The sequence below is a fragment of the Beta vulgaris genome, chromosome 9, assembly GCF_026745355.1.
Source record: "Beta vulgaris subsp. vulgaris cultivar EL10 chromosome 9, EL10.2, whole genome shotgun sequence".
Taxonomy (NCBI): domain Eukaryota; kingdom Viridiplantae; phylum Streptophyta; class Magnoliopsida; order Caryophyllales; family Amaranthaceae; genus Beta; species Beta vulgaris.
The window spans coordinates 44,148,196-44,172,308 of NC_079210.1; the positions used below are offsets into that span (position 1 = coordinate 44,148,196).

Here is a 24,113-nt window from a genome sequence, read left to right on the forward strand (position 1 = left end):
ACTTCGATCTTCTCTCCATCATCCAGAAGAATGCTTTAGGCTGGTATTCTTTTAGGGGCTAGCTAACCTAGTTTTTATTGCTTATTAAAAAAAATCAATTCTTAATATCGCAATATCAAGTACTAATATTAAATTAAAGATTTACTCATTAATCCAATTAAATTGTATCATAATCTTCCAAAAAAAAAGCTATATAAATAAACTAAAAGTTAGCATCCATGGACAATTATTACAATTTCAATTCACAATTGTTTCACCTGTGAAGTCATAAAAAATTTGTGATACCCGACCTATATGATGTCAAGTTTAACGTCACTAATGCACATCCAGAGAAGCAACTGTACTCTATAATCAATATAAGTTCTCCTAGCAAATTTTTAGCCTCACTCATAAACATCCTTAGAAACTTCCCATGAGGTCACTCATCTTTGGATTACTCTCAGCCTAATACGCTTAATTATGGAGTAACCAAGGAAATAAGCTCACTAAAATAAAATTGAATCTTGTTAGAATGAGTAGCATGTTACATCCGTTTAAAGCACTCATGAGCGGTATTACACAATTTTTCAGGAATGACCAGGAACATCACGTGAGCTTAAAGATAGTGTCCCATTAAAATTCTTATTCCTTATTAGAAAAAAGACAGAGAGACTGAGAGACCAATTATTAAGTTTATTCTTGCTTATTAGACGAGTTGGGGGAGCAATTGTGTGACTCATCACCTTGCTTTTTTTTCTATTAGGAAAGATAATTGTTTCGAAGACCAACCCCTGTTAGGTTACTAGCTAAAATGAATCTTGTTTAAGAAAATTGAGATGCCGTTTTGACATCACTATTCACCTTCTCTCGATTTTTCTACATTAAATCGTTGCGCTTTTTAGTTTTTATGTACTTTTAAACTTATTTTTTCTAATACATAATACCCCTTCCATTAACTAAGTGCCACTACTTTTTGTAATATAGTGAAACCAATCTGACTTATGCAATATATAGGTAAATGCTTGGAGGGAATATTGGTAAGTTATTTTAGTTTCACTAGATTACAAAAAGTAAATAAAATTAATGACACATAGTTAGTAGCAAGGGCCATTATGTATTAAAAATGTGAGTTTCAGGATAATACATGAAATTTCAAAAAGGTCGCGTTACAACATAAAAATTGAAAAATCACAAAGATATGATGTTGAAAACCCGATACTTTTGAATTTTTCATTAAATAATGTCAAAGGGAATATCATTTCCTACTATGCACTGAACTTGAAATTAATTTCATGGATACCGTTCACGTAGGACACCACACAAGATGTTTTTTTAAAATTTCGGCAAAGCAAACCGCTACTCTGAGTAGCGGTTAACTTTAAGTTAAGTAGCTACTATGGTAGCGGTTTATTACAAGGGAAAACCGTTACTTGGTGTCGCGATTTATATTGTAAATCGAAACGGAACCAACACAAAAGAACACGCGCCACACAGGCTCAGTGCGCCATGTGTAGCGCACAACCAGCGTGCTCCCAGCGCGGGCTTGCTGCGCGCCAAGCATGCCACGTGCTTGCGACTCACTATGTGGCACGTGTTCTCTTGCGTTAGCTCTGTTTAGCGATGAACGCTACTTTGAGTAGCGGTTTATATGAATGCCTTGTTGCTTGTCTTAGGGACACAAACCGACATTTGAAGTAGCGATCAAATTCAGTGAAACATTATTGATACTAACCGCTACTTGGAGTAACATTTTTATTAAAAAAAACCAAAATTCTGACGTGCTGTCATACATAAACGGTATTCATGAAATTAATTTTAAGTTCAACACATAGGATGAATTAATGCTTCCTTTAACTTTATTCATGGAAAAAGTTCCAATACTTTTCTATGCATTGGAACATTTACTTCAACTCCTATTATTTGTAAGATGAAAAACGTTTCAATTTGAATTTCAATTTAGGCTATGTCCAGTTCACCTTATTTTTGCTTATTTCAGATCTAATCAGATCAGTTCAGATCAGATCAGTTCAGATCAGATCAGTTCAGATCAGATCAGTTCAGATCATGCTTATATTTAAAAATTATTATATCTTTCATTACATATTAGTAAAATTTATAATAATTGAATATTAATAAAGTACTCATTGAGACGAATCAAACAAGACCCTACATGACTATATTTTTTCTTATATATTGAGAAAAATCTAAAAGATAAGATCTTGTAATCAGAAAAAATAAGTTCAGATCAGATCAGAAAAAATAAGTTCAGATCAGATCAGATAAGTTCAGATCAGAAAATTTCAAGTAAACTAAACATAGCCTTAGACTACCAAGCTAGTAGTATGATCATTACACCAAAAACTCCCTGTCATTTGGGGAATATAAAATTTTGAATATTGTGCAACATCTAATTTATTCATATTTCATCGTCGTTGGCAAAATAATGTACTTCGTTAAGAAACATAGACTATATATCGGTTTCACTTAATGTCCTTTTTAAGACATATCGCGTTGAGTTATTATGAACAAGTCCTCCAAACCTTTTAAAAATTAGCACTACAGTATTTAATAAGATTTAAGAAACGTTGACTTGAAGTTTTTTATGCGTTTCTTTAAGTGGAGTAATTAACCAAAGTTGGATGCATTTTCTTAATTCATCATTGTCTAATTCTCAAATCTTATAAGTATGTTTATATAAATTCTTATCATTGCCTTGTTCTCTCTCTATACTTACATAAAGGCACATCAATTTGCTTGAGAGCTATAAAATTAATTAGTATCTGAAAGATTAAGCTTAACTCTTGATCCATGGATTCTTCAAAAGGGTATGATTTTCATCTTCTTTTGGTTAAGATCCTTAGATTTTTTTTTTTTTTTTTTTTGGAGATTGCATCAATTAATTAGATTTTGATTTATAAGTTAATTCAACTTTTCCTTTTTGTAGAACATCAAATGAAGCTAAGGGTGTTGATGTTTACACAGCAAAAGGATTACTTGCTACCGGATATCGGTATTTAGATGTAAGGTAAAGTATTAATAACATAGTAGAAGTATGAATCTTGTATGATTTGTTTTTTTTATCCATATTAATCCCGAATGCAGTACAAAATACAAAAGGGGAATTTGAACATGTGACCAATCACTCACAGCACCTGAATTTTGTATGATTTGGTAGGTTTGGGTTTTAACAAAAGTTTACATAATTTGTTAGGACAAATGAAGAATTCGAAAAAGGACATGTTGAAGGTGCTCTCAACATTCCTTATATGTTCATAACTGAAGAAGGTTTGTGCAAATGAATCCATCATGTCTTTTGTAAATTTTCTTTGTGTGTAAAGCCGACAAATTTCTAACGCGGCTTTATAATTCGACCTATAGTTATTAAAGGAGATGTAAACTCAACTTAATTGGGACTGAAATAATCTGAATTTGATCCAATTTGACCACTATATATACCTTGAGCATAATTGAAAATAAAGTGAAGTAAATGTAAACCTAATCCGTTAATCTATTCACCCAATTTACCAACCACATTATGGTAAGACACGTCCAATTACAATCACGTAAAGATCTTAATCTACAATATCTAGTTCATAAATAATGGTAATATGGTATATATATTCATCGTGATGTTTTTTTTACATTGTTACTCTTATTTAAATGACAGCGCGAGTGAAGAATCCTAACTTCATTGGCCAAGTTTTAGAAGTTTGCAAGAAGGAAGATCACTTAGTTGTGGTAAGACATTCGAAAAGAAAACCAGGATTGATTATTCAACATATATTTTGATCCAGATTCATTTGTCATATTTCTTATGATTTTAGTCTTTACATATACATAATTTTGACTAACTTAACTGATACAGTTAAAATTATGGTTATATAATAACAAACTTACCAAATATCTACATCTAATAATAAAAATATATATATTTCTGTTCAGGCTTGCAACAAAGGTGGTAGAGGCCTTAAAGCAACAATTGATCTGCAACATGAAGTACGTTTTTATCATAAAAAGTTTTGTGTTTTTTTTTTTTGTGATTCATACTTATAAAGAATAAATTAATAAAGAATATAATTATGTTAAATAGGGCTTCGAGGATGTTGCCAACATTGAAGGGGGTTACTCTGCTTGGATAGATGCCGGATTTGCTGGTGAAAATGCAGAAAAACTTGCTTGCAAGTCCCGTCCTTGAAACTTCTATGCTACATCTATATTAGGGCAAGATTGATTAATGATTGTCATGTGAACTATGTTTCATTTTGCTTGTGATTTATGATTAACGTTAAGTTATATTTTTCATATTTGTTCTCACTTCTCACCCATCTCATGTAAGTTTCTTTGTACTCTTTATATAAAGGAAAAATGGATGAGAATACCCCCAACTTTGGCCCATCCGCTTTTAATACCCCCAACTATGGGTTATTTTTGTATAATCCCAACTATTGGATAGATCCGCCACAAATGCACCGTGACCTGAAGGAAACCTATTTAACAGGTAAATAGGCTACGTGTCATGCTTTTATTGGCTTATTATCAATGATTATTTTATTTTTGTATTTTTTTTAATCCCACCATTCCCTCACCCCACTACCACCCACTGCCACCCCCTATCACCAACCCCGCACCTCCCTCACCACCCACTACCACCCACTGCCACTTCCCTCACCAATTGCACCTCCACCACACTGCCCCCCCTCACACCATTTTAAAACTCGTCGGAAACCGCCACACCAAAGACCCTTTCTCCTACCTGGTTTTTTCTTCTCTCCTCTGTTTCGTGTTCTTTCCATTGCATCACACACACACAACCACCACCACTACCTCTGACCAAACACACAAATTAAGGGATTTATAAATTACGAGCAGCATTACGGGAGACACGCGAACGGAGGAGAGAGAATTACGGGAGGGCAAGGGAAGGGGGGTTACCGCGAACGGGGGAGACACGAGCAGCAGCACTGGTGGCAGACACGCGAACGGAGGAGAGAGAATAATTACGGGAGGGGCAAGGGAATGGGGGTTATCGCGGAAATCGAGGGGGCGGGGGAAGGGAGGGGGTTGTCGCTGAAATTGATTTGGATGAGGGTTGGCCTGGTGGGAGGGTTGTGCGATGGAGGGGGGGAGAGGGTGGAAATTGTGGTGGGTGGGATTGTGGTGGGAGTAAAAATTAAAAAGATAAAGGAATAGAATTAAAAATTACCTAGCTAACAGTTGCAAGTCACTTTGGTTGTTTATGGAAACCTCCCCAATAGTTGGGATTATACAGGAATAACCCATAATTGGGAGTATTAAAAGTCGATGGGTCAAAGTTGGGGGTATTTTCATCCATTTTTCCTTATATAAAAGTAAGTTTCTTCACACTCCACCTGATTTTCTTCAGCAAGTTGATTCACTATATTTAAGGCAAGAAATGCACACCTAATTATTTACTCCCTCCGTCCCAAAATATAGTTGTTTTATTTTGCAAAGTCTCCAAGACGTACCTTTGACCTGAGATATCTTCTATTTCTTATTAGAAAAAAATATAAAAAGTTGATATTAAGAATTTACACATTAAGACGAATCTAACAAGACCTCATGATGTTTTTTTTTGGTATATATTAATAAGAATATTTGATCAAAGTTTTAAAATTTGACTTCCAAAATAAAAACAGGAATATATTTTGGGACGGAGGAAGTAATACTCATTTCCTCATTTGAAGCTCTACAACTCTCCTTATTTGCTCAATTAGAGTCTTCCAAGTCAGCAAATACTTTAAGCAAGAAATTAACATTGGATCATTGGATGTACCTTGACTTTCGCACTTTTATGCCAGGGAGTATAGTGTGTGGAGTAACAAATGTTAGATTGGTAAGATTTTTGTATGCAAAATTTGATAAATAGTCATGTACCATTTACATCAACTCTATATTACAGGTCTCTACAAGTAACCCACATAAAGAGAACTAACGCTACTGGTCAAAATAATCAATAAGTTCCAAGGCGGATGTGTAAATCCATGGACTTTGATTTTAGCTTTCTTCCCCAACTTTGACATTATAAACATACAACATATAAACTGTAAAGAACAAAAATTACGACTAGCCAACTATTAACTGATCTACATTTGCAAGGAAGCAAACTTCTATAGTTTAGTCGTGTCCTCGTCCCACTTGCTCTTGGGTATCTCTCCAGACTCGGCTATGATCACCTTCTTCCTCGGTTTTCCACTATAAGTTCCAGCTCCTCCTTCAATTGCATATACAGTATCCATGCCTTGTATAACCTTCCCAAAGACAACATGCTCGCCATCCAACCTGAGCAAATTTCAAAATAATTTATACAGTAGCACTGATATTCCAGAACCTTTTTTTGAAGGTTCAGGGGTCATAAATATAACAACACACAACTAATGCGTCCGGCATCCCCAATGAGATCAAGCAAACCAAAATGCTTTTATACTCTACAAAATCAATTTGATTTACATGTAATTAAGGTTAAATGTCCTAGCCCAAAGAACCCAATCTAATATTTATGTTCCTTATCTTGATAAACTCTATTACAAGTTACAACGCTTTGTTGCTCCTTTTAAGTTATTATATCCTCTCATTATTTTTTTCCCCTCTATCTACCACCACTAAATAGAGGGCGGGCATCCACATATGACTTACCAGCTTGCCTTCACTGTGGTAATAAAGAACTGTGAACCATTCGAATTAGGTCCAGAATTTGCCATAGACACGACTCCTACACAAAAAATAACCCTTTAGCAAAAAAAAAGAAGATAGAAGTTTGGAGTGCAAAAGGTACCATCATAGAAGTATTGATATATCATTTAGATTTAGACCTGCATGCGAATGTTTTATTCTGAAATTCTCGTCAGGAAAGATACCACCATATATTGATTCTCCACCCTTCCCATCACCATGAACAATATCACCACCTTGAATCACAAACCCCGGAATTATACGATGGAAAGGCGTTTTTTTATAATGTAGAGGTTTACCACTGCTACCCTGTCCCTTCTCTCCTGCATTTAGAAGCAGGATGTTATAGTCTAAACTCTAAAAGGGTAATTTATCAAACAATACTTTAAACAGAAATGAATCCAAAAGTTCTGAGGTATGAATATATGTACCAGTGCAAAGAGCCCTGAAATTTTCTGGAAAAAAAGTAACCAACAAAAAAAAAAAATAGTCAGATTTAATCCACAAAGACCTCGATGCATCAATTATCAACGGCACAAGCAATATGGCAAAAATTGATACTATCTGGGAAATCATTGGGAATGGAAGTAGCGGAGTGCCTGAGTCCATAGCACCATAAACAAAAATCCACATCAAAAATCAAAGAGTATTACATCTCAGTAAGGCACATACAAGCAGCTGCTGCCTAAGCTTGCTTACCGCACATAAATCCAAGGGATTCAGGAAATGGCATACAGAGGATAACAAATAATCTTGAGAAAATGAGAACCTAGGGTTTAAATGAAAACACGAAGTGCTTGGGTTTGGCCATATCACTTTCATAGTTCAAGCACGGTAGAGAGATAAAGCATATAAGTGACCAATAAAAGCAGAGTAGATAACCATGGAAAGCAGATACCTACCAGCAGTTTTCGGAACAACTTTACCAAACAATCCAATGACGATCCTACCTGTCAAGATTGAGATTTAATAAGCTAGGAAACATGAAAGACCCAAATAGTAAATCTTGTGTACTAACTACTAACAAGAGACTTGTAAAGTTATGATGCATTAGACTTTCCAGAATTTGACAACAGCACAAGAAGCCTTAAGTGCACCAAGAGTGACCAGAGAGAAGTTGGCTTGGAAAGAGTATATGTAACTATACCAGGAGTGCACTACAACTGATTTTGCAAAATCAACAAAGACAGTACATTCTTCATGAAGTGAGACACATCAAGATAAATGTGGCAAGGATTAGAAAGAAAGTGAAACATGGTTCGAACTTCGAACATCAATAATGACAATCATAAAGATAAAAATAGAACTAAAAAGGTAAACAGCAATGGGTGCATAAGAATAGTCCCTCGTAAACCATTCCGCTGTATCAGGGATTATGTCAATTGTCAAGATAATGCAGCAAGACATTACAAAAACATGGGATCATGTTATATCAATGCAAATTAGGAAGTGGGAACGTATAGCAGAATGGTAGCCACTACAAAGGACAAACATGGCAATTGGCAACGAAACATTCCAACCACCAAAAGAACTAATTCAGGAAAAGAAAAAAAAAACCATTCCTAATAAAACCTTAGCAAGATACAAGAACTGGCAAGGAAAGACACTGGAATGTTCAGGGTTTATATAGTATCCAGAATACTGCCAATATGTCACCACCTCTATAGGAATCAACATAAGAAAGAAACACATCAGAACAAACAACTGGGTTCAATTCTAATGACGAACAAAATTACAAACAAAGGAAAGACTGATGAACAAATTGTCATGATGATATAAAAAAGCCAGCCAAATTCTACCAAGATGGGAAGTGAAGGAAGAAAAAGAAAAGAGTAAAACAAACTAAATTATCTTTCCCATTCCCATGATCAAGTTTATACTGGTAGATACAGATATTTGAATACCTAATCGCTGATCATCCATGTCAACATCCAAGAACACTCTGTGAGTAATTTCAGGTTCCTTCACAGCCCACCCTAAGCCCTGCACATGACAAGGACAAGGGATATTCTACTCAGTGCAAATAACAAAATAACATCTGGTCTCTAAAATCATAATTCACGAACTTCGACAAAAGATATTATAACAAACATGAAACTACAAGCTTACTTCAACTCATGATACAAATAAGCATCGAGTCTTTCTGTATAATACAATAACATATAGTAAGATCTAACCTTGTTTCATTCAGACCATAACTACCATCTACTTAATTGGAGTTAGAATACAATACTAGGAATGGCCAAACAATCCTTATCTAAGCGAACATCCTTACAGGAAAACAAACAACACAATCATGATATCATCAATTCAGCATCATCAAAGCCAATAAAAAGAAACTAATTTCTCCTCCAGTAAGTCCAACTAACTCGAATCGCCAAAGCTAAACTTCGCCGACATCCTCCGATAGCGATTACTTCCAACCAATCAACTAGGCACTAAATACAAGACTGTATATATAAATCACTGTCATTAAGTGGAAATTTATAAGCAAGAATTTTAGGATCTCCCAAAATGTTTTCCCCAGTCCAAATAATGGCCTCAATTTCCATCTTAATCACATTGTTCAGCCATTACACTAAAACCGTTTCTTAATCGATACAATCAGAAAACCCTAGCAGATTTACAATGCTGAATTCCAGAACAACGAATAACTGCAGATCTTAAAATTTAACATGAGCTTTACAAGTAAGAAGTTCGTAAGTCAGAAATTGAAAACCTAAAACTGCAATTAGATTAAAATTGGTACCTGATAATTGAAGGAAAGAGTTAAAATGAGGATAAAAGCAGCAATGATTAAGAGAAGAAGCCATCGAGGCTGAGCAAATGCGGAGATCTCTCTTCGCATCTTCTCGATTTCTCTCTCTTCTTCTTCTTCTGCAAATTTGTTCTCAATGATCCATTCCAGAATCACAGACACTTACTCTTAACTCTCGCCGAAAGAATTGAAGGAGTGTCGGAGAGTGTGAAGTCGCGATTTCCTTTGCTAATTTCCTCCCTCTCACAGCTGCTAACGCCTAATAATCTCCTAGAGTAACGTTTTTTTTTTGGCACAGTGGAGATGACAAAAAGAAAAAAAACTTTGAATGAACAGGTTTCATAATAATTTATTGTGTATCGGAAATAATATGACGTAGTCTTTTTTATGTAGTCCGTTTTCTTTTGATATAGTTAGATTGTGTTATTCATGTATGATATAATCTATGTTATTTGGACTCCTATACTCATGTCCGACACAGGTACGTGTTCAAGTGTCTGATTTGGCTATTTATGAAAATTTTAAATGATTTTGGCCCCAAAATGACGTATCTAAGTGTATGTGTCTATGTCCGAGTATCAAGGATCTAACGCAGGTACTTGAGGTGGATTGAAGAGTTCATGTAACTAAAGATATAGTCAATTTTTATGTGGTGCGTGATAAAGTTAATTTGAGTGCATAATAAATTATTGTAAACTCGATCCATCCAAGATGTTTTGTAATAGCTGACAATGCTTTTATTATGCAAATCAACAAGTGGGACATATAGGGAGTATGATATAGCGAGTTTTCAATTACTTTTCTAACGTTTGAGAAAAACTATTCAAAAGCTACTTGAAAATCTAATTACTACTCTAACCTCAGTCCTCAAATATGCCAAATACACAATTAGTGTTTTGAACTAGTCAAAAGACTAAAAGTTGGTGCAAAAGTTCATGCTGAACATACCTTTTATATGTTTTTGGGAGCGTGATATGTATGATTTGTCGAATTATTGATCTACGAAGAATGATATTCTCAAAAGATTAGTAGAAAATACCTAAATATCCGTGAATCGACGCAAATTTCATTTTCTAGATTACTTAGCCTTTATATGTGTTTACTATGATGCATCTTGAGATAGTATTTTGGTCACAGTAGACTTATATTTTTAGCATTATGTGTGTTTTTGGGTAAAAGTTAAACCTCAATGATCACAATTCACCAAAGGTTCTTAGAAAATACTATAGGAAGGACAGAGTAGCTCAAACTCTAGAGTGCACGGCTTAAAGGCAAGTTAATTAACTCAATTAAAGTTACATTTGAACATTATTACCCAAATCGTAGATAAGTAGTTGAGCTTTCATCATGATTCATGAAGTACCTCATACTACTAGATGACTGGTGACCGACTCAAAAGACTCACCTTCCTCATATAAGATGTTTTCAGAATCAGCAAGCTGTTATACAATAGCTTATGCATACTAATTGCAGTTCAACTTCATTAAACATTAGAATTAACAGGAGGATGAGCAAAAAGGACCTATTGTCAGTCAAATCGTTGCGATTAAATTGGCGTGAAAGTATATTGCAATTTGCATGAATATTATGCAGGAACGTCTGCTTGATCTTGTGTTTAGGCTTTCTTTTTGAGATGCATGTGCATTGGAATATAGAGACTTTGTGTACTCAGACATTCTTTCTAACAGATGAGCAATTTTATCAAATTAGGTATAGAGATGAACAAACGTCAGTATTCAATTAAACAATTACTATAAGAAAAGAAAATTGTCTTCTGAAATGCAGAAATTCTAATAGTTGTAAACTTGTAATGACACACTTCAAAATCAGTTTTCATTCCAGAACACAATGTACGGTAGAGAACAGAAGGCTTGAAAAAGTTAGCCTTGCAACTCTCAAGAGACACACTATACACACAGTGTCAGTCATACCACAACTTTCAGCTCCATACTGAAAAATACAACTCTCAAACTCCCAACAATGCAATTGTCACAGATTAGTGACATAAATGCATATAATTTACAACATTTAGAACATAGAGCACAAGATTCATTCCTAAAGAATACATAAAAAAAAAACCTCAAACTTTCTGGAAAGAAAAAAAGCCGAACAAAATGGGCCAACAATGAAACTGCTATTTCTCCAAAAAAGCAGCCACCTCGAGTAACTCAAACGACACCGCATTACCAGCCAACCACGCTATTATAGAATTGTAGGCATTCATGATTAATCTTGAAGCAATGTTTTAGGGAAGACCCACTTACCGAACAAGGCTGCATCTTGCACAATGGCCATTTTCGTAAGCATCCACTTGAACAAGAGCTGAAGAAGCTTAAGTTTGATAGAAAGTGAGACCTCAATGTATAATTAAAATTTTCAGCAGCACTACTGACATGTCTCGATCACTAAATTCATTTGTTGCTGGATAGAATCACAGTACAGTTGATGATTGTTCAAAGCCTGGATCTCTACAACTTCCACTTGTTAATTGACTTCTGGTTGCTCTTTTGACTCAACGGCAGATACAGAACTTGTGTGTAGAACAGGAGATTCTTGAATCTCTTCTAAATCACCATCCCTCTGCAATAGTTCAGATTCCACAACGCCAACCCTTTCTAGTTGACGTCCTGAATCAACTGCATGTGTGGTTCTTGCTTCGACGGCAGGCAATTCTTTTAAGTCCCCAATGTTTCTATCCATTGCCAACGGTTCAGCTTCCCCAGAATTACCTGTCAAGATGTGATCTTTAGATTCGAGAACAGGTATACATGCTTCTGCAGTAGGAGACTTTTGTATCTCTTTTACATCTGTATTTGTTTGCAATGGCTCAGGTTCTACAAGAGTTGTTCCTTCAACAACATGCCATTCTTGTAAATCTTCCGTGACTGTGTCTCTTTGCAATGGCTTGGATTCCTCGGATCCAACCACTTTCTTCTCCTGCACATGAGCAGATGGAATACTTGCTTCGACAGCAGGAGATTCTTGTACCTCATAAATGTCTCCATCCATCTGCAATGGCTCAGATGACCCGACTCTTCCTCTTTGATCTTCAGACTCAAAAGCCGGAGCAATACTTCCTTCATAATCAGGCAGTTCCTGTGTCTCTTTAACCTCTTCATTTGATTGCACTGACTCATTCTTCTCCTGCTCATGAGCAGATGGAATACTTGCTTCGACAGCAGGAGATTCTTGTACCTCATAAATGTCTCCATCCATCTGCAATGGCTCAGATGACCCAACTCTTCCTCTTTGATCTTCAGACTCAAAAGCCGGAGCAATACTTCCTTCATAATCAGGCAGTTTCTGTGTCTCTTTAACCTCTTCATTTGATTGCACTGACTCATTCTTCTCCTGCTCATGAGCAGATGGAATACTTGCTTCGACAGCAGGAGATTCTTGTACCTCATAAATGTCTCCATCCATCTGCAATGGCTCAGATGACCCAACTGTTCCTCTTTGATCTTCAGACTCAAAAGCCGGAGCAATACTTCCTTCATAATCAGGCAGTTCCTGTGTCTCTTTAACCTCTTCATTTGATTGCATTGACTCAGAATCAAACTTCGCTATATGATACCTAGACTCAACACCAGATACAATACCAGCTCCAACAAGAAGAGATTCTTGTATCTCTCTACTCTCTCTTTCGACCAACAATGCCTCAGATGTATTTCTTTCTCTTCGAATTTCAGATTCAACTGCAGGTGCAATACTGGCTCCAAGAACAGTTATTTCTAAAGGCTCTTTACCATTCCCGGACACAAAAGCAGGTGAATTACTTGCATCATGTACAGAAGATTCTGGTATCTCTTTGAAGTCTCTATCTATTCGCAAGGACTCGAATTCCATAGATACAGTACTTTCTGTTTGAATTCTGGGCTCAAGAGCTAGTGAACTGCTTGCTTCAACAAGAGATGATTCTTCCATCACTTTACTGCCACTATCCAATTGCAATGGCCTAGATTCCACAGAACCAACTCTAGTTTCAGCTACTGTTTGTAGATCTTCAGAAGAAACAGATCTACCAACTTCTACTTGGACTTTCTCAACATCTTCGCTGAACTGTTCAATAAAATCGCCATCCAAGGCTGACATTCGTGTAACAGTCTCTCTGCAGCCAGAATCCGTACTATGCCCCTCTCGAAAAACAAGGTCAGATTGATTTTTTTCTGGAACCAATTCCCTGTTATTTAAGGCAGCAGCATCTGAGAGTATTGCTTCTTCGAAGGCACAGCCCCCTGATTCTGTATCTTCAGACAATATCTCGGTTTCTGGAAAAGGAGGTTTTACCTCCTCTCTCATGAATGTATCCTGGACAGACTCAGCAACCACATAATTTTGACCATCTTCACCCACCATCTTTGAAGCAGCATCAAGCTCCTCAATGGATTGAGCTTCTATGTTTAGCAAATCAGTATCGACGTTTCCTATACATGAATCTGGGTCTGATTCTGTATTCCCGAGAAGATTGGTTCCAATGATTTCTCTCTCAGATTCAAAGTCTCCAACATAAGTACTATCTCCAAGCAATGTATCACGGCCAAATGACGTCTCAATGCTTGAATGGACTTCACATATAGCTTCTGCAGAAATATCAGAATCAGTTGCATTATTTGGATAAATCATACTGTTCTCCAAGTTTGCTAACATGTCTGACATTCTGAAGTCACCAATAGCATCCAGCTCAGAAAGCAATGCTTCATCGATCTTCTTGACATCACTTCTCTCGTCATTCATGATTTCTTTATCATCTACAGATTCTTGAAACCCTTCAGAAATCTCAGGATCTTTTTCGATTATATACGCATGTCTGTTTTCAAGTATACCTTGAACATGCTCCTTCGTAGCCAGCTCTGCAATTGTAACTGTTTCAGAATCCTCAGGTTGGGAGGAATATGCATGGCTTTGACCTGGATCAGACATATTCTCCAGTTGAGGCTCTTGAGCAATCGGAACATTTACAGGTTCACCAACTGTGTTCACTTCTTCAACCTCCTCAAGCTTCCTAGAAATGATGGATCGTTCCTGTGTACATATGTAGTAGCATAAGTATCAAAAATCTTTTTCTTTTTTTGATTAAAAAATCAAGTCATTAATATATGACATCTAGAAAAGAAATTTGAATCTAACAATACATAACAAACTGAAACAAATGAATGTTCCCTTCATCAAAACTACATCATTGAGCAAATCTTGCACTCTGGGACCTCTGTCTCACATATCACTGGAATCTACAGCTTTTTTCAGAGAGACGGTCTAATGATTTGTTGTGGTCAAGAGGATGATTTTCATCTGAATGTATTTGAAAAATTGAAAACTGATGTGATCCCCATAGTTATTTATCAACGAACAAATTTTGTGGTAATTAGATCTGCTATCCTAAATATTAAGAAAACAAGAAAAGTCTCTCACAAAGAGAGAATTAAAACCCTATCTTTCGAGGGAGAAAAGTTCCTCATAGAAGAAGTGTTATTATAAACCTAAAGAACAAACAAAATTAAAGGAATAAATAATGAAAAAAACAAAGTTAGGGGCTTCCCACCAGTAATACCGATGGAAAGCCCTTCAAAAATCACTAACGGAGACTCGGGTTTGAGAGAGAAAAAAGAGAAGGGGAAGAGAGGCTGTGAGGTTAGAACTCATATATACATATAGGTATTAAAATCTGTACATATATCAATTTTGTGGTGGATTGTGTTTATTACAATAACTAAGAAATCTAACTTCAGTGACTAAATAATGGTCAAATTTTGCAGAAACGGTGTGATACACTGACTAAAAGATGTAGACACTTTAAGCAATTACCTCATTTTCAGCTCTAACCTCTAGTCCTCTACCTTGTTGCACTTTTTTTTTTACGAAAATGATTTTATTTTTTCTATCTTGTGTGTGTAGGGGGGGTGGGACTGTTTGGAGGGGAGGAATTTTAATTACATTCACCAGACATGAAATCATTAACAAAGTTAGGGGCTTGGTAACAGGTTATAAGAAAAGGAATGTCTATTTGCAGTTATATCCCACTACCAAGACAATTGTTATATGTCGAATTGAATTTTCCATAAAGCTCTGTTCATACAACCCTGGAAACTCATAGCACTCAAGAAGTTGTCATGGAGAAAAATGCTAAACAAAATTCAAAATAAATGGCTTCTATTTTACCTAAAGGATACTTTGTTGAGCAAACAATAATGAGATAGAAGATGATACTTGCACATTGTGGATAATGCCAAAAAGCATGTGAAGTTCCTTGAAATTGATGTTTGAACTCTAAATACACATCTAATCCCTAATAAGGTACCTAAGTCCCCACAACTATATATTGCAGAAAGGTGATTGTATTCAGCAAGTTGTAAACGTGGTATGGGCTAAGGGAAAATGTTGGTACGGTCAAAACATTGTTGCCAGTCAAAAATGAATATGGTTATACAAAATCCCTCAAAACAATGAGACTAAAAAGTTCACAGGATTTTAGCTATTTTTCCCACTAAGATATGGTATATTATAGTAAACAATTTTAACTCAAAAGAGACTTTTATACTTATAAATCTAATCAGTACAACCAGAGTCTCTGATATAAAATAAAGAGTTGAAGACAACGTCATTAAAGCAATTAAAAGCACATGAATAAGCAACATGATTTACCTGCTCTGCAAGATCAGCCAAGGGGTCATGGGTGTCAGAATCATGAGGATGAGAACGATTTTCATCCAGCGGAATAAGCAGCTTGTCATTCCCTTCATTCTCATGACTCATCAAACTGGAACTAGGTACCTCAAATTGCTGATTTACTTCCATTTTCTTTCCAATATCTTCCGTTAACTCGACCTGAGAACAAGACGAAATGGAGTGGATAGGAAAAAGATCATCTTCCAGCACAACTTCTTTTTTCTCTTGACTTGAAGCAAAATCTTTCGCAAACTCATATTCATCAGCAGAAGGCAGATCTTCTAAGCTTTTATTATTATCTAGCGTCCTTTCAAGATGAACTCCAGCACCGTCTTGCTCTTCACAAATTTTCTCTACTTCATAAGGAGAAACTTTGTCGTTCAATTCTTTGTCATCCATACTCAAATGACCCTCATCTTCAGCCACTATCAACGATTGTGGACTACCAGAGAGTTGATTGAGCTCTGAGAACAGCTTAGTGATGTGACGCTCACTACCTTCACCAATATTATTCACTGTCAAGCCATTGTCATCTGTATCTTGTTTTGTGTGCTGAGAATCATTATTAACATCTTGATTGTGTACATTTGATTCTTCTCCCACAAACAGATCTGTTGATAAATGGTATATATCAATCCCTGATGTTTCTCTCTGCAAATCAGAAGAGGACAAAGAATGGTTTTTCTTGAGTGGGCTTAGATCATAGACAGGTTCCTTTGGATGATTATCGTCTACCTCAGCTTCACTGGCGTGTCTAGATGTTTCTGGTGACAACCCAATTGCAACATCTGATACTGAAGGCCCTAAAGAATACTTCATGGGTATATCAACATTCAAAACATTGTTGACTTGGCTTTGCTCTATATTCACCAAGATGTCGTCGACATCTTCCATTTTTACATCATCAGTAGCTATTGGCGCAGATAATGGACTAGACATCAAATTGTGATTCACTTCAACTACTTCTGTCATCAGTTGAATGTCACTATGGCTAGCTTCACTATGGGACAGCCACAGTTCTACCGCAGGATTATTTTCTTTGTAACCATGTCTATTATCAGCTGCTTTGACAGTTTCAGATGTTTTGGAAGCTGCAGCAGCAGAATTACTTGCCCTACCTAACTCGACTTCAAGCACACTTAGAACAAAATCTTTAACCTTTTCCTCACCAGAAGATGAATCTAAATCTTCAGAAGACTGGCTTCCATGCTTCACAAGGATAGAAGCACGATCAAGTGTATTATCAGCTGATTCAACAGTTTCAGATGTGTTGGAAGCTACAGCAGGAGAATAATTTGCCCTACCCAACTCAACTTCAAGCACACTGGGAACCACATCTTTCTCCTTATCTTCACCTGACAATGAGTCTAGATCTTCAGAAGACTGTCTTCCATGTTTGATAGAAGCCTGATCAATCTCAGAAATGCGTTCAACTTCTTGAGCAGAGTCATGTTCACTTGGCTTCTTTTCTTCCTCGTCTACTCCTACAAAAATCGATTCTGTCTCAGCAGCAGAACTTGCCTTGGACTCGCTAAGCTCACTTAACTGTCTTTGGAGAGAAATATAGCTCATCACATCAGAATCTGTTCTTTCAGGCACAAAATAAGGTCTAAAACGACTAGGCCTTCCAAAATCGAAACCAGAGGAACCCATACTGAATGTCTCATTTCTTCGAAATATTGCCTCCCTCAGGTTAAATTGCTCTCTCTGAGTAAGCTCTGTAAACTCCTGCTGAAAACTATCTCCCGTTAAATCAGGCTTTTCTTCACTAGAGTCATAAGGAAGATCAAAAGGATTTCGCCTAGCCAACATAACAGACGGTGCAGAGCCAGGAATTGGCGGTAACTCCAAGTCAGCATAAGTCTCTTGAGGAAAATCAAAAGGATTGTGTCTTCTCGTTGAGATAGGTTGAACTGGAAAAGGAAGATCCATCCCGTCCAAGTCTATCAAATTCCTATCACCCGTCATCTTCCTTGCCCGTCTCCTCGCAATAAGGCTCTCCAGGCGCTGGTTCCTTTCTAATTCAGATGTCCCCAGATCCATAAGATTCTTCTGGTCATCTTCTGTCCACGTGATGACAGATTCTGCGGGAGTTCCTTCACCACCTTCCATTTCCTCTTCATTATCATCATCAGCATCACTTCTGCCATCATCAGCTTCTTCCTCCTTATCACTTTCATCGTCCGAGTGAATGCTGTTGTCAGGTGATTTAGCTGACATTTCCATATTAACAGCAGAGCTTTGACGGGAAAGATTACTGGCCTGTGGGTTTTCATCTTCTAGAAGTGGATGAAGCTCATCGAGCATGGGGATAATGTCTGCCATCGAAGCATCTGGAGAGGAACTCTCAGCTCCATCAGATCCAAAATCAGACTCATCATCATTACCGTGATCAGAGCCAAATTGTTTCCATGATCTCGTAGATGATTCTAAGTGATCCCTCATCTGAGCCTCTAATGATCCTTCCACTAGCATATAATCCTGAAATCTCTCATCTTGAACCTCCTTAGGTGCAGCTAACCTATCATCAATTTCATCAAACTGTTTCCATGATGCCAGTGAAGGTTCTAATTGATCACTTATCTGAGCATCAATTGATCCTTCAGCAGATATGTAATCCTCATAATTCTCATGCTGAACCTCTTGAGCTAAATATAAACTGTCACCTAGAACTTCATCCAATTGTTTCTGTAATTCCAAAGACGACACTAAATAGTCCCTCACCCGAACATCAATTGACCCTTCAAGTGATTTATAATCCTCAAAATTCTCTGGTGCCTTCTGAGTTGAAGAAGAACTGGGTTGAACAATATCCCCATAACTAGAACCAACTCCGACCCCCATCTTGAACAATTGATCACCCAAGTCCAAAGTCTGCTCAACTTCAGTATTCCCAACCTCACTCTTATCTTCCTCAATCCATTCTTTCTCAAATCTAACCTCCCTTGAAATATGATCAATAGGCATTGAACTACCAGCAACATCATCACGATCGATTTCCGATTTATCTAATTTATCCACATTTGCTAGTAACGGCTCTTCATCAGTAATGGTCACAATTTCTCTTTTCAATTCTGTGTATTTACTATCCCTACCAAAACACTCATCCTCCTCAACAACAATGGTGTTCTCAAGCCTGCCTGTTTTCAACTGTGCCACTTCATTAGAAGTTTTCGCTTCTTCCTCAGACGCAAGAACACTAATTGGTTCACCAAAACTCAAAAGGGTTCCAAGTAAAACAGCAGTACAGACAAGTACAGGGGAGGCCATTACTAATAGAGAAAACAAAAAAGGGAATGATCTATACAAAAATAGTAAGAACAACAAAATACCCACAACAAAAGGATGATTACAAACTGATCTGTAACACAATCTGATTGTTATGATCATAAATTTCCTGATTTGAACACCAGCTTTTAACCCATCACGACCCATTTCTTCAAAACGTTTTTTTTTAGCAAACTTGGCTCAAATCTGTATAAACCCACAAAAATTACAGAAACTAATTTATCTACTATCAATTCCCAGTTACACGAACTCAAAAAGATCCAAAATTTATCAACAATTATTATAAAAAAAAAAAAAAAAAAAAAGATTCAAGCGTAGGTGGACAACTTACATGTACTTGATTATGAAGAAGATGATGATCAAACAATTATGGAAGTTGAAAGAAGAAGAAATTAGGACTGGGTAAAGACTAAAGAGCTATAAGTTGAAAGTAGAGGAGATGATGGGAAGAAAGTGGGACTTGACTAACTACTGTCTACTAATTTGAAGATGGAAAGATGAAACAATTACAGATCTAAATCCAATTAAGGTGGGTGTTACAGGGTGTGAGACCAAAAAGCTATATTGCAAATTGAAATGTTCATTTTGGTCCTTTTCCCTGCTTTTGCGAAACCCGCCTTTTGGTGCAGTGACAACTTTAATTTGTTGATTTGTTAATTTGTTAATTTGTTGTCCTCTCTTCCTGTCAATTTTGATTTGCGGATGTCGCAATTGTTGCTTTTCATAATTTCTTATTTTTATGGGTTAAGCAGTTAAGGAAACCCAAAAGAGAGATCATACTATACCATTTATTGTCAAAGACATAACATTAATAGGAATATCCTCAACCTAAGTACGCGTGTCTATCTCCCATGATTGAAGATGAGCCAACATATGAGCTACTCTATTGCCGGATCGTTTAACAAAAGACCAAATAACATTGTCAAAACAAACAACTAAAGCTAAGATATCATCTATAATTAAATGAAACTAACTAGAACCCTTTCTACCATTTTTCAAAGCTTGAATAGCTAATAGACTATCACTCTCCACCTCCAAGTGGCTATAGCAACTCCTTCGCAAGTTTGACGCCATGATAGATAGCTTTTGTTTCCGCTACCCGGGGCTTCCAAGGATCTTGAAATTGAAACGACCCTACAGCTAAGACATCTCCATCTACACCATGAAACACAGCTCCTGAACATTACAAATAACAATATTGTTTTGGTGAGGATCATCAAATCAAACTCTTAGGGCCTGTTCAGTTCAATTCAGTTCAATTCAGTTCAGTTCAGTTCACTTCAGCTCTTGACAATACTTTTACTCTCACATATCACTATTCATTTCAGTTCAGTTCAATTCAGTTCAGTTTAGCTGTTTTATGTTGAAGAGAACAGGCCCTTAGTTTCTTTTATTGTAACCATTGTGAATCTATTTTATTTTTGAATTTTTTTATTTTAAATCAAAAATAATTTAAGGATGAAATATGCCACTTCCATACTCTTTAAGATATTATATTAGATCATAGTCTTACTATTGTTATAATATTTTGTTATTATATATTGGCTCCTATAGTATTATGAAAGTAATTTACTATATTCGTACTATGTTTCATATTTCTTATAATCCTACTCTTGTAATATTTCATATTTTATTTTTTATAGGCTGTGTAAAAAATTCATCAGTCATATCTACTAATTTATATTATGTTAAGCTATAAAACTATATGAAAAAAAAATATTTTGCAACTATTTCAAGGAAGTTCCAGGATATACTAAAATAAAAATATTTTAAATTATGTAAAAAAGTTATACTAATTATGTTCTTTTTCTATTTGCAAAAATTGAATTTCCACGCTTGCTAATATAGAGCTTTAACTATTAATATCTTTCATTTTGATAATTTGAAAGTGTATATCGAGTGTCAAATGTGCAATTGCGGGTTTAAGCACCATTAGACTTGTACTTTATATGAAATACCCATATGCAATCAACTAGATTTTGGGAGGGATGTGAAGGAATACAAGGTCCAATGTGCAGTTGCATGTTAAGGCAGCATGCTCGTCGGTCATTGCAGCTCGTCATTGAGGGTCTTTAAGTGCTTGGGTAATGTTGATGGGCTGGGTGGCATGGATGTCGTGGTGAGATGTAATGGTGACATGATGAGCGAACTTTGGGTTAAGTTTGACAATACTACTGTAGTACTGTCTGTGGCGGACGAGTAGGATGAGAAAGGAGTGGGGCTAATAAGGGAGTTGGCAAGAGGAGTGAATGAGTGGGTTGCTCATTTGTTGGGATTGTAGGCTGCTTATGTAAAGGAATTATGGGCTGCTCATTTGTTGGAATTATGGGTTGCTCATTTTGAATCAGGAAAATAAGCCCACTCAAGTAAAAATTAGATGTTGCCTGAACCGAAAAAAATTGTTATTTTTTGATTTTTTTTTTGTCCCAAACTACCTTTAAATTCTAAGTTTTTGCGAGAAATTACCTTATAAAAAAATTGTTGTCCCAAACTACCTTACTTTTACAATTATGCCGGTTTTCGACGTTGACTTTTGTTTTCTCAGTTTAAAATTGTGGGAAAAACAAAATTACCCTTATGAAAATTGCTTGAGATTCGAGGAGACTCAGATGGTGATTGAGGAGGGTGATGGTTTCAATTTTAGTTTAAGTAGAAGAGGAGTTTAATGATAGATTGGTGGTATAAAGTGTCACAGAGATATGAGAGAGAGACCGCGTGCACACAGGGAAATGGGAAATTATGGTGGAAAAAAATTAAAAAAGGGTTGGAAGAGATCAAGTGATATAACGTGACATTAAAAGACTAGAAAAAATAAAATCAACGTCGAAAATTGGCATAAGGTAGTTGTCAACAAGAAAATGGTAAAAGTAAAGTAGTTTGGGACAACAATTTTTTATAAGGAAGTTTTTCGCAGCAACTTGAAAGTTAAAGGTAGTTTCGGACAGAAAATCCATATTTTTTAAAAAATTGAGATGTTACTTAAATATAAAAAAGGTGCTACTTCTAAAAAAAGTGAATCGGGTGAAATGAACGGGGTTGGCAAAAGTTGACCTAACCCGATAACCTGACCTGAAAATTCCGGGTTTGGGTTGAGATTTTCGACCTGAAATAAAAAATGGGTCGACCCAATCCGACCTGGAAATATGATGTGTTAGGTATGGATTGACTTTTTGAACCTGAAAATAACCCGAATAACCTAATTTAGAAGTCAGATTATTTTCAGGTCGGGTCAACCTGAAATTAACCCAGACTTTCGTTACAACCTCTTTTTTGTTATTCTTATTTGTATTGGGCCAAGCTCATTTCTTGGATCATCTAAATTTCATTTCAGGTCATTAACCCAAACTTTCATAACTTAGCGTGTATAGTTGAATTTCATTTCAGCTCGTTTTTGGTTGGTTTCGGGTCAACCCGAAATCCGTAAGATCGGGTTTGGGTTATGATTTTCAACCTGAAATTAGAATCAGGTTGGGTTTGGGTTAGGGGTAAGTGACCTGAAATATAAATCAGGTCAACCTGAAATTGACCCAACCCGACCTGATTGTCAGCCCTAGAAGTGAATAATATCGTGGCTCGTTTGATTGATTCGACTCGATTGTTTAAGTTTTGGCTAGATTGTTTAGCCCCGCATAGTGCAGATCTAATTATGGGTTTAGTGGGTCAAGTGAACCCACAAGGATCCGGGAAAAAAGGAAAACAATAAGCTTATATATTAAAACACGGTATTGATGCACTAGAAAGCAATGTGACTCGATGGTAAAGATTAGGGGTGAAAGTTATGCGGATAAAATTCAAAATCCAATCCAATCCGAATTCGTAATTCGGACCATATTCAAATTGTGTTCGGATTGGATTCGGACTGGATTGGATTGAGGGTAATTAGATCCAAAAAAAACCAATATAACCGAATAGTAATATGCCTTGTATTATGTATCGGGATTTGACTTAAGTGCTTAAATGATTCTTTTTTTTTACAAAACCTACTCCATAGCCCAATACACAGAGCACACCAAACTTTATTTCACCCCTAGTAAAGATTGTTGATATTCTGAATTCCTTTCTTCTTAGGCTCCGTTCGGTAGGGCGTAAAACATTTTCAGTGTAAAATAATTTTCATGGAAAACAATTTACAATGGAAAACAAATTTCCAAAATTAGTTTTCCGTTGTTTGGTTTCATGTAGAAAAATGATGAAATGAAAGAGAAAGTAAGGAGGTAGTGAGAGGAGTGTACAAAAGAAATAAGGAAAATAATTTTCCCTTCATTTTGAAAGGAAAATGGTTTTCCATCATTGAGAAAGTAATTTTACCCTAAGGAAAAATGGTTTTACACTCTTTTGTCAACCAAACAATGTAAAACTGAAAATAGAGAAAAGCAGTTTTTCGGAAAAATATTTTACGCCCTATCAAACAGAGCCTTAATCGCGGGTTTAAATTCTCTCTGGAGGCTTTAATACTATTACTTTTTCAATTTCCCTGAATTTTCAACCCTTTCCTTCTATTACAACAAACTTGTGTTTTATTCTTGGTTGTTTTTATCCTCCCTTTAACTTTCAGCTCTTTTTTATTTTATTTAATCTATATTATGTTGATGCTTGATTCACTGTTTAGATACTTAAACTAGTTATTAGGCCCGGGCTATGCCTCGGGTAAGAAAAATTTTCATTTATTAATATTGTACTTTGATATGATAATACTAAATAAAACTTGGTCTAGTGGTTAGGACTTTAGTATATG

At 36.1% G+C, this 24,113-nt stretch overlaps 3 protein-coding genes across 3 annotated transcripts; 1 reads left to right on the forward strand and 2 right to left on the reverse strand.

Moving 5' to 3' along the window:
• The first annotated feature begins 2,512 nt into the window (after window positions 1-2,512).
• LOC104903941 (protein HIGH ARSENIC CONTENT 1, mitochondrial) lies at window positions 2,513-4,281 on the forward strand. Its single transcript, XM_010692084.4, has 6 exons — window positions 2,513-2,804; window positions 2,924-3,004; window positions 3,191-3,264; window positions 3,647-3,717; window positions 3,922-3,975; window positions 4,070-4,281. Exons 1-6 carry the CDS (start codon window positions 2,788-2,790, stop codon window positions 4,172-4,174), a joined length of 402 nt encoding a protein of 133 aa, XP_010690386.1. The 5' UTR covers window positions 2,513-2,787; the 3' UTR covers window positions 4,175-4,281.
• A 1,544-nt stretch (window positions 4,282-5,825) lies between these two features.
• LOC104903942 (peptidyl-prolyl cis-trans isomerase CYP21-1) lies at window positions 5,826-9,732 on the reverse strand. Its single transcript, XM_010692085.3, has 7 exons — window positions 9,419-9,732; window positions 8,574-8,652; window positions 7,572-7,619; window positions 7,101-7,124; window positions 6,810-6,992; window positions 6,634-6,709; window positions 5,826-6,279 (listed from the first exon to the last, which is right to left on the reverse strand). Exons 1-7 carry the CDS (start codon window positions 9,515-9,517, stop codon window positions 6,108-6,110), a joined length of 681 nt encoding a protein of 226 aa, XP_010690387.1. The 5' UTR covers window positions 9,518-9,732; the 3' UTR covers window positions 5,826-6,107.
• Window positions 9,733-11,238: 1,506 nt separating this feature from the next.
• On the reverse strand, window positions 11,239-20,006 carry LOC104903943 (uncharacterized). The gene is made up of 3 exons (XM_010692087.4): window positions 19,710-20,006; window positions 16,067-19,564; window positions 11,239-14,449 (listed from the first exon to the last, which is right to left on the reverse strand). Exons 2-3 carry the CDS (start codon window positions 19,523-19,525, stop codon window positions 11,912-11,914), a joined length of 5,997 nt encoding a protein of 1,998 aa, XP_010690389.2. The 5' UTR covers window positions 19,526-19,564; window positions 19,710-20,006; the 3' UTR covers window positions 11,239-11,911.
• Between the last annotated feature and the right edge of the window lie 4,107 nt (window positions 20,007-24,113).

What these genes read in the sequence shown, in the direction of transcription:
- LOC104903941 (XM_010692084.4), top strand. An exon ending in AGGAAGATCACTTAGTTGTG is followed by an intron (nt 3,718 to 3,921) that starts GTAAGACATTCG and finishes ATTTCTGTTCAG; the next exon opens with GCTTGCAACAAAGGTGGTAG. An exon ending in CAATTGATCTGCAACATGAA is followed by an intron (nt 3,976 to 4,069) that starts GTACGTTTTTAT and finishes TATGTTAAATAG; the next exon opens with GGCTTCGAGGATGTTGCCAA.
- LOC104903942 (XM_010692085.3), bottom strand. Translation starts at nt 9,517, where the DNA reads ATGCGAAGAGAGATCTCCGCATTTGCTCAGCCTCGATGGCTTCTTCTC. An exon ending in AGTTGTTCCGAAAACTGCTG is followed by an intron (nt 7,125 to 7,571) that starts GTAGGTATCTGC and finishes CTTTTTTTCCAG; the next exon opens with AAAATTTCAGGGCTCTTTGC. An exon ending in ACCACAGTGAAGGCAAGCTG is followed by an intron (nt 6,280 to 6,633) that starts GTAAGTCATATG and finishes AAATTTGCTCAG; the next exon opens with GTTGGATGGCGAGCATGTTG.
- LOC104903943 (XM_010692087.4), bottom strand. Translation starts at nt 19,525, where the DNA reads ATGGGTCGTGATGGGTTAAAAGCTGGTGTTCAAATCAGGAAATTTATG. An exon ending in TGGCTGATCTTGCAGAGCAG is followed by an intron (nt 14,450 to 16,066) that starts GTAAATCATGTT and finishes ATATGTACACAG; the next exon opens with GAACGATCCATCATTTCTAG.